This window comes from Eurosta solidaginis, chromosome 1, assembly GCF_040869045.1.
Source record: "Eurosta solidaginis isolate ZX-2024a chromosome 1, ASM4086904v1, whole genome shotgun sequence".
Taxonomy (NCBI): Eukaryota; Metazoa; Arthropoda; class Insecta; order Diptera; family Tephritidae; genus Eurosta; species Eurosta solidaginis.
In genome coordinates, this window is record NC_090319.1 from 366,039,729 (window position 1) to 366,052,383 (window position 12,655).

A 12,655-nucleotide genomic window follows, 5' to 3' on the forward strand; every position below is an offset into this window, starting at 1 on the left:
GTAAAAAAGTGTTGCCTCTTGCTATACATATTTGTTTCCATGTACTTTCACAGTATATATTACAATATAGCTATGTAAAAACGTATGCATGTATGCACATATGTATATACACATCGCCCCGTTTATTCGTTAACATCGTATCTACGAGTGACACATTTTCGGTAAAGCCATGGCTGAACCATACACGGTGGCAGCATGGTGACATACCTACAAACATAAATAAAAATTCCATGTACTTCGTTTTTGTAAATTCGATGGACAAATGTCAAAATCGTACTGCGCCGGAAGTTGATGTATCAAATTAAATAAAAAAAGTTTATATTCAGCTGTCCCATGCTGCCACCTTGTATCGTTCCGCCATGGGTAAAGCGAAGAAAACCAACTTTTAAATTTCACCACCGACACTGGTGAGTTTTTCGGTGATGACAGCGTTTGCACTTTGGACAGAATCGCGAATAAAACAACTGGTAACGATTTTCGATTACAAAATGTTCTGGGTACTATTTTACCGGTAACGCTAAGAATCGGGCCGTAAGTATCAGTAATGGGGGCTTAAGGGCCCATTACTCATACTTAGCATATACTTGACTTGAGAACTGTCACTTGCAGTTCTGTTAAATGAACATTGCATGTTACTGATTACTCAAAACTTAGAAACACTTAACTTGACTTAGAAGTTTGATGAATTTTGATTTTCTATGTAAGATCTAAGTGACGTTTACATTTTGAGATGCCATTTGTTTGTTTTCATTTCATTTTGACATTTTGTCATACAAATTGACCTTTACTGATTGTTTTAAACAATTTTTACACTCATAAATTAATTGTTGTACTCAAAATTAACTTTGTTTAAAAATTACAACTTTTTGTAGCAAATATTTCTCAATAAAATGAGAGCTGGAAAACGGCTGATTATGATGCCAACTTGTATGCGGTGAGTGGAGTATAATCGTGACTAAGTTGCCAAGTTTACGCCAAGTCAAGTCGAGTCTATGCTAAATATCAGTAATGGGCCCTTTTGAATTCAGCTGTAAGTCTAAAGTAAACGTGGTCTAAGTTATGAAATCTATGGCAAAATTCTCATTGAGAATTTTGCGAATTTCACAAGGTAATTTTTTAATACCTTTATTTTTATAGATGGCAGCCCTAATTTCTACTATTTCTTCCATTCTTTACTATATAGTTTGGCACATTGTTTACTATATAGTTTGGCAGCTTAAGTAGAGGTTATGTTGCGAATAGAGTGGAAGGCAGTGGACTAGGCAGTCGAATGTCATATAATGAAGGAATGGTGTTCGGAGTTTTTTCAAAGTTAAAAAAAAAAATGATAAAAGCTTTAATATAAATAAAACTATTGTTTTAATAACAACAAAAACGCCATATATATTCTGTATACATAAATTTATAAGGATTGTCTCACTTTAAAATTTGAATTAAATAATCTAAAGTTTTTTTTTGAAACGGAGTCGAGAACTGTGCGTGTGAATGTGCGAATTTTCGCCGATCAGCTGTTAGTTGCGCTACTTGGTAAAATTTACAATGGTTTGGCAGCTTAAGTAGAGGTTATGTTGCGAATAGAGTGGAAGGCAGTGGAATAGGCAGTCGAATGTCATATAATGAAGGAATGGTGTTCGGAGATTTTTCAAAGTTAAAAAAAAAAATGGTAAAAGCTTTAATATAAATAAAACTATTGTTTTTAAAACAACAAAAATGCCATATATATTCTGTATACATAAATTTGTAAGGATTATCCCACTTTAAAATTTGAATTAAATAATCTAAAGTTTTGTTTTGAAACTGAGTCGTGAACTGTGCGTGTGAATGTGCGAATTTTCACCGATCAGCTGTTAGTTGCGCTAGTTGGTAAAATTTACAATGATTTCTTTTGGTGTCATTCGTTAATCAAATAATGCATTTGTTTTATTCTTCGTTCAGTGAAAAAAAATCGTCGGAAAAGTTATTCGTAATAAATTAAATAAACAATTACTTATAGAACTAACAAATGAAGATTTGAGATTTGATACCCCGGGTTAGAGCGCAACAGGAATATAACGTTTTTTCTAGTGCAATAACACGTTTAGACCAGTTTTTGTGGGTGGCGGTGAACTAAAAGAGTGGATGGAATTAATAGCTTTTCAATAACAAATAAAATAAAATCACAAATTAAATTTTAAAAGAAAATATAGAAAAAAAGTACGACAAGAAAAATGATATCGTAATGAGTTCAGCGTCCTCATTGCCCTTTGTAGTGGTAAACTTATTTCCGTTTTTCTGTTCCCTCTTGATCGGCGATTAAAAGCTATTCCGCTGAGAATTCTTGTTTTTTGTCCAATTACATCTTCCACTACCAGCTCGAGTGTTTTGTTCGCTTTCTATTTTACATTCATTTGCATATTTTATGTAAAATTATACGTCACGCATTTCCTTAGTAAAAGATAGAAATAAAAAAAAGCGTAGAAATCAACGCAAGGGAAATATAGTTTGCTAATTCTGGCAAAAGGCTATTGAACTAGCTAAAACATATTTTTCCACATCTTTTTGTCTGTGCCAAACATCATACCACTAGCCAACAGCGCTCTGAAATATGTGGAAGTGTCACAAGTGTGGGAAGCCCGTATACTTCGGTATGTAAAGAAAATACTTGTTTACTTTCTTTGTTCAAAGGCTTACGAGTTTGCTTTTTGTTATTTCGGCTACATAAATTAAATCAATAATATATGCATACATATTTTATTCTTTTAGCGGAACGCAAGCAATCACTGGGCTACGATTGGCATCCAGAGTGTTTACGTTGTGAAGAATGTGGCAAGCGCCTGAACCCAGGCCAGCATGCTGAGGTTCAATTTATTTATTATTTAATTATTTTTATATAACATCTTAATAAACTTTGTGTACTTACAGCATAAAGGAGTGCCTTATTGTCACGTGCCGTGCTACGGTGCACTATTTGGACCGCAGCTGTTTGGCCATGGCACACGTGTCGAATCGCATAAAAGTTATGGCGTGAAAGGAACACAGCGTTCCGGCAGTGGTAATGGTGGACCTGTATTACCTAGAGATCACTTAGAAAGCAAAGTTAAGGTATGATAAAATATAAAATTATAACTGTAAGATTTTATCACCCGATATGTACATTCATAAATTTGTCGCAAGACCAACTAACAGTTGGCCGTATTGAGAGACTCTGAATTTCTACGCTAGCTTGGTATAAGGACCAATGAAGCAGATCTCTAACTTAATCGCAAGTGCAAATGGACTTTTATGATAACAGGGAATCGGGTTAACCCATGTAATCATTTTTATATATCCTTCCTTTTATAGAAATAAATGTAATTCCCGAAGTTTATGGGGAGTATTATCGATGATGATGATCCTTTGGCGGATATAGATCTGGTATTCTCTGGCAATTAGCTCCATTAAGATACTAACCGGATCATCTCGGAAACGATTTCATATGATCACGTGCGTAGATTTCAGTCGCCTCTCATGACTGGCCTGCCTACTGCGGTAATATTTTGGACCCCTTTCTTTAAGCCTTATATGCAAAATGGAACGAAATGTCGAATTGTACTATATAAGATCCTGCCCTGTCTGTATTAAAACGACCCGGAATTAATCCCAAATCCGAATTTTGCGGGCTGTCGTGAATAAAGCTAGAGAGTTAATGGGATTAGAATATAAGAACGGTCAGTCATACCTGTTGTAAGAAGTGGCTAAAATTCACAGACCCACCGATTTATTGATCCAAAAAACCGCTGCAGTTAGCACAACACCAAATTTCCTGATTACAGCGCGTAGCCGGCGAAATACTGCCCATGTACGTAAAATCTCTCAACTTTCGGAACACCGAAGATCCTGGGTTCAAGTACCGGGAAAAGCAACATCGAAAATTTAGAAAAAACGCTTTTTCAATTAAAAAAAACCGTTTTCTAGCCGGGTCGCCTCTCGGCAGTGATTTCGCAACCTATACGAGTGTATCATGCCATAAAAAGCTTCTCAGTGAAAATTCATCTGCCTGCATATGGCGTTATACCGCCTTGCATTTGTTTAATAAAATACAACAATAAAGATTCTCCAATCAGTCGTATCTCCTCTTGCGAAAAAGAGCTAACAAGTTAATTGCAGTTAAATTGAATCATAAGAACTTAGGAAACTAGCAGCAAAGCCAAGACGAAACAAGTACCGCCGTAGAGAAGTGACCTATCCACAATGTGTTTACTGTAATAAAAGATCCACTTCCTTTTTGTTGAAACTTTGCCGACGGCTAAAATCAATAAAATTTTGAGAGTTGTATTTATCACAGATGTTTTAAGATATATAGCAAGAGGAAAACACTATAATTTAGAATAAGAGGCGTGCTACTTCTCTGTCTCAATTAGTCAACCTCTTTCCTATGCAAACTTAGTTCCGTTTGACCTAATAAATGACACAGCAACATGTAGAATTCAATTACGTCACGATCCAACGCTCCATACCATGACCGCCAAGCTCAACTTTCTCAAACACACCTATGGCCCTATCCTCTTGGCACAGCATTCCTAGTAGGATTTCCAATAAGTGATTTGGATGACCATTTTTAAATGGAATTTTTAGATGACAGGTTTAACTTCTATTCTGCTCTTTTTTATGACAAAAAAAAAAATCCTAGTTCAGCTGTAACTAAACAAACTTTCAGTACTTTATTACACTCAATATTTCTTCTATTTACTTATATTAGGTTTACAATCAATTCTACGACAATAAAAGTATGGAAATACGTAGCCGCGAAGTGAATAACCGGCTAATACTAGAAGGAGCGCTGCGTGTTTACTGGGGCGTACATGGTGTAATTCATTTAAAAGAAGATGATGATCAGCGTACGATAGTCGTACGCAAACGTAATTCGAAGCGTGTGTCTAAGGCAGCAGATGTAAGTTAATTTAATAAATTATTTAACCAATATTGAACGTTTACACATTTTGTCTTACATATTTGCAGGACAGTGCATCCGATAAAGAAAACGATATAAGTGAATCTTTGGAAGCGCCGACCACACCAAGTGAAGTTGAAAATCTTTCGACAGACATTTCATTATCAGAAAGTATGACTTTTGATTCCTGCAGCTTAAATGAGTATCCAGTGACAGATTTGCCAACAACACCAGAGGAAGCTTCTGCAAATACAACAGGCGGCGCTGCCATACCATTGATAAATGGCAATAATGGTTGTTCAAATGATGATGACAAATCGGAGTCAACGAACACATTATGTTGTGGTACCGATACGACAATAACAACAGCCTCCACCAGTTGTGTCTCGGCTACATTGCCTTCGAAATTGGATAACTTAGAGAAATTAGAGTGGGATGAAATTGATGATTTGCTGCAGGTAAATATATAAAAGTTATACTACTTAATATAGTTTGGAGAAGTTCTATTAAAACTGGTCCCTACATTTTTAAGGTGGAACGCCGCATTAGCGAAAAGGATAAAATTTACGAAACGATGCCTGTCAAGTTACCATCATCACAAACGTCTTCCAGCGAGAGTTCGCCATCAAAAACGATTTCAGCACATCACCTTACTGAAAGCACAAATACCACAAGTGAAGTGCCATCAGCATCAACGGCAAACTCGACGACTTCTTCGACGAATAATAATAGTAATGCAAATAGTGAGAGTAGTAGCACCTCTTCAGATAACTTTGTCACCGCCACTTCGGCGACTATAAACTCATCTATTACGGAAGGCCCCAGCACAACTACTACCACCACACTTGATAACTTTCAATCCTCCGATGATGCAACGCTCAAACCAATGGACTTTGAAGAATTCAAACGTAGCGTACATCAAGATTATGTAAATGGCGCCAATTCATTTCGGGAACCAAATGAGGACTCCCTCAAACGTAATCAACCAATTGATCCATCACGCATACATGATTCGCTTAAGTTGTATGGTGAAAATCAAATGAGCAAAAGTTTTAATTGCGAACATGCTCTACGTTCGATCGATGCAACATTAATAAATGATACATTACATTTGAAGTGTGGCACTACCAATCCACATACGATGCATCGCATGTATGCTTTGCAAAAAAGTGGTTCAGCTTCAACAGCGGTAATTGGTGCTGCCAATAATGACCCAAATTCTTCACCAATTCAACGTGGAACGCAGTTTTTCGATAAAGGTATAAATCGTTCCAAATCAGGACCATCATGCTTTGATTATTCGGATAGTGACGATGACTCTACATTGAAACCACAACAATCGGCAACAATGCGACGTAGTGATGTGCCACAACGTTATGTAAAAATCGAAATGGATTGTTATCCGAAAGAATCGCAAAAACGAGATAAAGAAAAAGATAGTGTAAGTGAAACTGAATCTAATAGTCGCACTGAGGCGCATTCAATAACAAATAGTGGCGCTGCGGGTGGTGATGAGTTGACACAAACAGAGCAAATGATTACGGCTAGCGATGGTAGAGGATTGGGTATGCCCCACAATGGCGGTGACGAGGATACGCCCTTACATGTTACGGAGGATGGTGTGGTCTTACGACGACCGCCAAGAACGGGTGCAGCAGCTATAAAACGGCGTAGTGGCAATAGGAGGTAGGTGAAATTGATATTCAAATATATAGAATTAATAGAAGTGATATTTTTCATTCTGTTGCTATGTATTGATGATTTTTTTTAGATCGCGCACAAAACTGAAGCGTCGTTGCTCCATCAATGGTCACTTTTATAATCGTGAAACCTCATTCTTCACACCACCATATGGCTCACAAATGTCCGTTTGGGTTACATCGTTAGTTACAACAAATGACGTCATAAATCTGTTATTAGAAAAATATAAAGTCGATAGTGGTGTAGAGAATTTTTCATTATTCATTATACGTGATAATGGCGAACAAAAACGTTTGAAAGAGACTGATTATCCGTTAATATCGCGTGTTATGATGGGACCACACGAAGATGTTGCGCGTCTATTCTTGGTTGATGCAAAGAAAACTGATGAAATAAGGTAATTAAAGCGTCCGTTTGTTACGCCAGTAAATATGCTGATCGGAATCACATGGCATTCCAACAGCATATTCAATAGAAATAAATGATATAATAATGAATTGTACTTAGTAGTTTAAGTTTTAGGCCTAAACAGCCGTAATAATAAATAAATTAAATTAAATTAAATTAAATTAAATTAAATTTTTATATAATGTGTTTGTACTAATCAATCATATTTTACAGCAATGAGGTTGCTCAATTTTTAAACCTATCCCTGCCAGAGTGCCGTGCAATTTTAGAGCGTTACGATGATGAATTAGAACGTGAGATGGCCAAAGTTCGAGAAAGGTATTGCTATGTCGGAAACATTTATATAAATTTATATAAATACATGAACATGCTATTATCCTATTAAATTTTGCAGATATGCAGAGTTACGTCGACGCATTATCAAACGCATGGAAAGTCTCAAAGTTCATTTATAAACAGTTTGCATGTGCTCATGCTCATTTCAATGTTCAATTTTAGGATTTTTACTTTTGTATTTGCTTTTAATTGCGTTGAGAATATTTCTTTTTAAACATTTTACACCTTTTCTTATGCATATTCTAAACAGTATGCAGCTCAAATATTATTAGATACAATGTGCAAGACTAACAATTAAATTTGACTACTATTCAAACATATGTGTGCATACATACGTACGTTGTCAATTTCGTATGTATTAATGTTGTAAAAACCTAACTCGAATTAAATTCCATTTCCAGTGAATGCATACATATACCAGCATACTATAAAGAAGACAAATATTTGAAAAAGATATACGATTTTTTTCAAATTGGTTGATTTAACAAAAGAATGCACATCATTTCATACTTAATTTTTTTAAGAGTTTTGCAAGTAAAAATAGTGTGTTTTTTGAGAAACTTACATCGCCGATATTTTTTTCAACGCTTTTCATGACGGCGTGTACTCTTTCGTTGCTGCGAGGAAGATTTGACGAATGACGTGTATCTTCATCTCCATCCTCATCCTCATCTTCATCCTCACTCTTATCCTCGTCGTTATTGTCGTAAGTCAATTATTCGGTTGTGACTTTGGAACGAAAATCAATTTGTGAAAGTGGTTTCGTCTTTTAAATTTTTGATATCATACAGTGGAGCTTCCATGCATTGACCATTGCGTTACCAAAAGCGTTTGTCCATATTGGCCACCACCATTTCTTTCCTCGTATACATATTCTGTAATTTGCCACCGCATTATCATGAAAGTCCACACCACCCATGCCGTGATTATACTGTTGAATAACTTTTGGCTGTGGGATAGTGATGATAGATTGTGCTTCCGACAATACCTTTTAGCGGAAACAATTGGTTCGAATGTGGAGTTATTAGTTATAACATTGACAACGGCATTATCGTTCCACCGAACATTCAATATTTCTTAGTTACGATCCAGTTGCTGGTCAAATGTTCCGCGCATTTCTTTTTTTTAAATTCCTCAACGGAGATTTGCCCATTCTATTTTCGCGAATAGTACCAGTTGCAAAAATTCGACGCTCATTCAAAAGGCACATAAGGTGGTATGAAGAGAAAAAATTATCTAAGTAAATAATGTGGCACTCAGGGTCAGATACATTTGAAAGCAAGTCTAAGACAGTTTGTGCGCCTAGGCCGATATTCTGATTGTGAGCGGTTGCTACACCACCGTACAATGAACTAGAAAATAAGTATCCACTTTCAGAGCATAAGCACCATGACTTGAATCCAAAACGAATCGGTTTTCCTTTGATGAACATTTTGCATGAGTGACGGCGTACGGAATCATCTGTTCGTCTATAGAGAGAATATGGCTAAAGACTCCGAATTGCATAAACCTTTTGTTGAGAGCGTCAGTAAGAGGGCGAACCTCGGCAAATCGGTTTTCCTTTGATGAACATTTTGCATGAGTGACGGCGTACGGAATCATCTGTTCGTCTATAGAGAGAATATGGCTAAAGACTCCGAATTGCATAAACCTTTTGTTGAGAGCATCAGTAAGAGGGCGAACCTCGGCAAATCGGTCTGTTGCATTTAAATTGTTGTTATCAGCGAGATGAAAGAACCGTTTAATTTTTTTAAACTGATTGCGACTCATCGCCTGTTTCACAATTGGAACCCCCATGTCTGGTCGAATAGATCAGTAGAGGTCAATGTGGAGTAAAGTATGGTACCCCGAGAGGTTTAAAATTCTAATAAAAATAGGTGGATAAAGAGAGATAAACATATTATACAAATAGGTAGAGAATTAGAAATTTCGAAAGCAAAAGTAAGTACATTTTCAATATCGTCAAGACGCTCACTTGCATCTCTTTTAATAATAAAAAGAATATTGCTATATTTTGTTCCATCCTACTTGCCAGGTTTCTGGCCAGCGGTCGATTTTTCGATCACCAAAGTTTACGCACATGAAAAGGTTGGAACTACTGCAATATTCATGTGTCACTTTTTTGAATCTTTTAATTTCATCTTTTTTATTCACAATAAATTAGTAATAATTTTTCTCTTTTTTGTTTTTCCTTATTTTGTTATCTGCACAAAATAAAAATAGTGATAATTTCATTCTTTTACCAAAATCCACACTTTAATATTTTTCCTAACAAATCTATGTTTTAGGAACTAACTAAACTCAAAATTTTCTAGTCCTGAAAACGGATCAATAAATTAACACTTAGTTTCAGAGATATGAGAGTCCAAAGTTGGTGGTCGAAAAATCGACCAGCGGCCGAAAATGGGTTAAAGCTAAAAAAATCTTCATTTGGTATATAGTATTAAACAAAATTATTATAATTTCCGAAAAACATCTCTCTGTAGCATGAATTGAAATTTAGTGCATTAAAAATGCAAGTATTATTTTAAATCTTGAATTTATTTGAAATCAAGTTGCATTTACAAACAAAATACTTATTGCCATTTATTCTTTGATTAATTTACATAAACATATCTTTATATCTAGATACTTTGTGGTTAAATTTTTAAGTGAAGTAACAATTTATTAACCAAAAATTTTGTTTTATCATTAAGTTACTTAAAATGTAATCAAAACTATTCTTAATTTGCAATTTACACAATTATACATATATTAGCACGATTATTTAATTATATACTTTCTATTAGATTAAAAAAAGAACAAATATTAATTATTACAAAGAAACATTACTATACAGAAAACAAACTTGAATACTCGAAAAAATCGGACTTCTACTAAATTTCTGAATTTTCTTTTTAAGCGCTAAAGTTTTATACTAATTAAAAGTATTGCGATTAAAAAAACAAAACTACATTAAAACAAATCACACAAAATTAAACCAACACTCACTCACTGCATACAAACATACACAACAACTATCATTTACAACTAACCCACCCATATATATATCCTGTTTGAAAAATTATGAAATACTTCAATGTGAAAAAAGTCAGCAAATGTCATTTTGGTTATAAACTATTAGCAATATTAACCTTGATGAACTCTGCAGCACTTTAGTCCCGGGGTATATATATGGCTAAATACATTGATATATTAACAAATCACCAGTGTCGTAATAAAATATACGAAAATGCATAGATACATATGAAAAAACTAAATTGTTGATATAACAAATTATAAGCATTATGTATGAATATAAAACTTGTTAATTAAACACATGAATTAAGAGTTTTTATAAAAACATATTTGGAAAAAAATTTACAAGCATATGTGCATTCTTTATATTTTTTTTAAAGTCAATTTCCAAGGGCCTTATTTAACTCGATTCGAAAGAAATTTCTTTCGCTTTTGAAAAAAAAAATGTATGTAATTTAAAAGGTTTGGAATCGCATTAAAGAATCGATTTAAAGAATAACGCGCCAACATTTGCATGCTCGATCGGGTTATCTTCTCCAGCATCATCTTGAAAATATCGCATTGCTCGGATAATATTTCGACCCCCACTGTAGCTCCACTTGCGCCAAAAATCATACGACAACAAAGCAGTACAGCAAAAATGACCAAGTAAAAGACAATAGCATTTCGCGACTGTTTTCGCTTTTTAAGTATTAGTAAAATTTAGTCTACGCCATCGGTGAGCCATACGGATATGACGTCTTCGGATGTAGCACGGGGAAGGATTTGGGATTCAAGGGGTTGTATAGCGCAATATAAAGCTTCTCCAACCCAATTTCATTTCATTTTTTTTTTTTATTTATTTTTTGAGCGGTGAATCCCGTTTCACTAACAGTCGAGGCTCTGGCGACCCCAAGCTCCTCATGGAACTTGGGGGTGGGGAGGGAGGGATGGCCTGAATGTTTAATGTGGCCATATAAATCGTTCCCGAGATGGTAGGGCTAGTACCTTAATGGTGCTGTGTTACCGGAGCGTACCGGATTTGTATCCGGCAAACGTCCATCACATCGATAACACTCCCCAAAGCTTTCGGGGAGTAACCTATCGCTACAACAACAACAACAAGGAGTGGATGCTTCGACCTAAGATATTCTCTCCACTTGACACTGACCTTGCTTAAAGGTTCGTTTCCCTTGTGAAGAAAGCAGGTCACTTTAGGAATAACTCCTCTCCTCTGACGAAGCCTTGGATGATTCCGCAAAATATTACGCCTCTGCGAATAGTTATACTGCCGACTGGCCGGGTGAAAATAATCTCTTCTTAGTCTTAGTACAGGCGACAAGCAAATAGCGACCACTAAAGACACCTCCAAAGAAGCACTGAAGACAGACGCTGCATTATTTCTGTCAAACCCATTCCTCCATACCGGAAAAAGGAGTTCTGTAAAAAGGCAGCTACTTGGTGTCATGAGCAGAATGGTGCAGGATAAAATTGGAGAGGTACAACAAAAATGTCATATTGATATGGCTAAAGGGAGCTGCTCCAAAGCTCCAAAGGGAAGGCGCAATTTAAGTGTTAGATACAGCGCTGGTTCTCAAAACCAGCATGTACCTACACGAGACTGGAATATACTTCGAGTATCTTGCCCCAGGGTCAGCACTATAGCAATCAGATAAATAAGAAAGCGGAGGATATGCTGTATCTGGAGCTTGGACAACTTGTCCTCATAAGTCCTAAGAGAAACAAGCATAAGATGCTAAAAGATTGGAACTTCAGTGAAAGTGTGGATTCGCTAGGCCAGAGGGGGTAACGAAAAGGTCGACAACAACAACAACAAAAGGTCGATGAGTTGATAAAGGAGGGAGAATTCAATTAATATACGGTAAACGTCCCAATCCTTTTGCGAGATGGCAGAAGCTGTACATGACCAATCAAGCATATAAAGCGAATATTGCAACTTCGGTTTACTAGATTAGGCTAACAAATTAGCTTATATCACTAAAGGGAGAACACTGGAGGATCCAGAACAGCGTACTAACAGGAGTCGTGTTCTAACGTTAGACGCTTATTAATTAGGCCTCGTAAGTAATAGCAGAGTAGAAAAAGCGCGCTGTGCAAGATGAGGGCTCCGGCTAAAATGGGCGGCCGAGTTGGCAGATATTGAACCAGCAGTTAAGATGAGTCCTAGAAAACTTCTAGTATTGGCCAAGGAGACGGAGTTATTATATAATAAAAGTCCTGGTACCTGATGGGGGGCTTCCGCTTTATCGAAAAACAAATTCTGGGCTCGAATCGTAACATACG

At 36.1% G+C, this 12,655-nt stretch overlaps 1 protein-coding gene across 1 annotated transcript; it reads left to right on the forward strand.

Moving 5' to 3' along the window:
• Positions 1–1,923: 1,923 nt before the first annotated feature.
• Rassf (Ras association family member) lies at positions 1,924–7,918 on the forward strand. Its single transcript, XM_067762876.1, has 9 exons — positions 1,924–2,624; positions 2,743–2,837; positions 2,902–3,081; positions 4,718–4,909; positions 4,978–5,367; positions 5,442–6,595; positions 6,681–7,007; positions 7,232–7,336; positions 7,413–7,918. The coding sequence occupies exons 1-9, from the start codon at positions 2,585–2,587 to the stop codon at positions 7,471–7,473; spliced, it is 2,544 nt and encodes an 847-aa protein (XP_067618977.1). The 5' UTR covers positions 1,924–2,584; the 3' UTR covers positions 7,474–7,918.
• Positions 7,919–12,655: the final 4,737 nt, after the last annotated feature.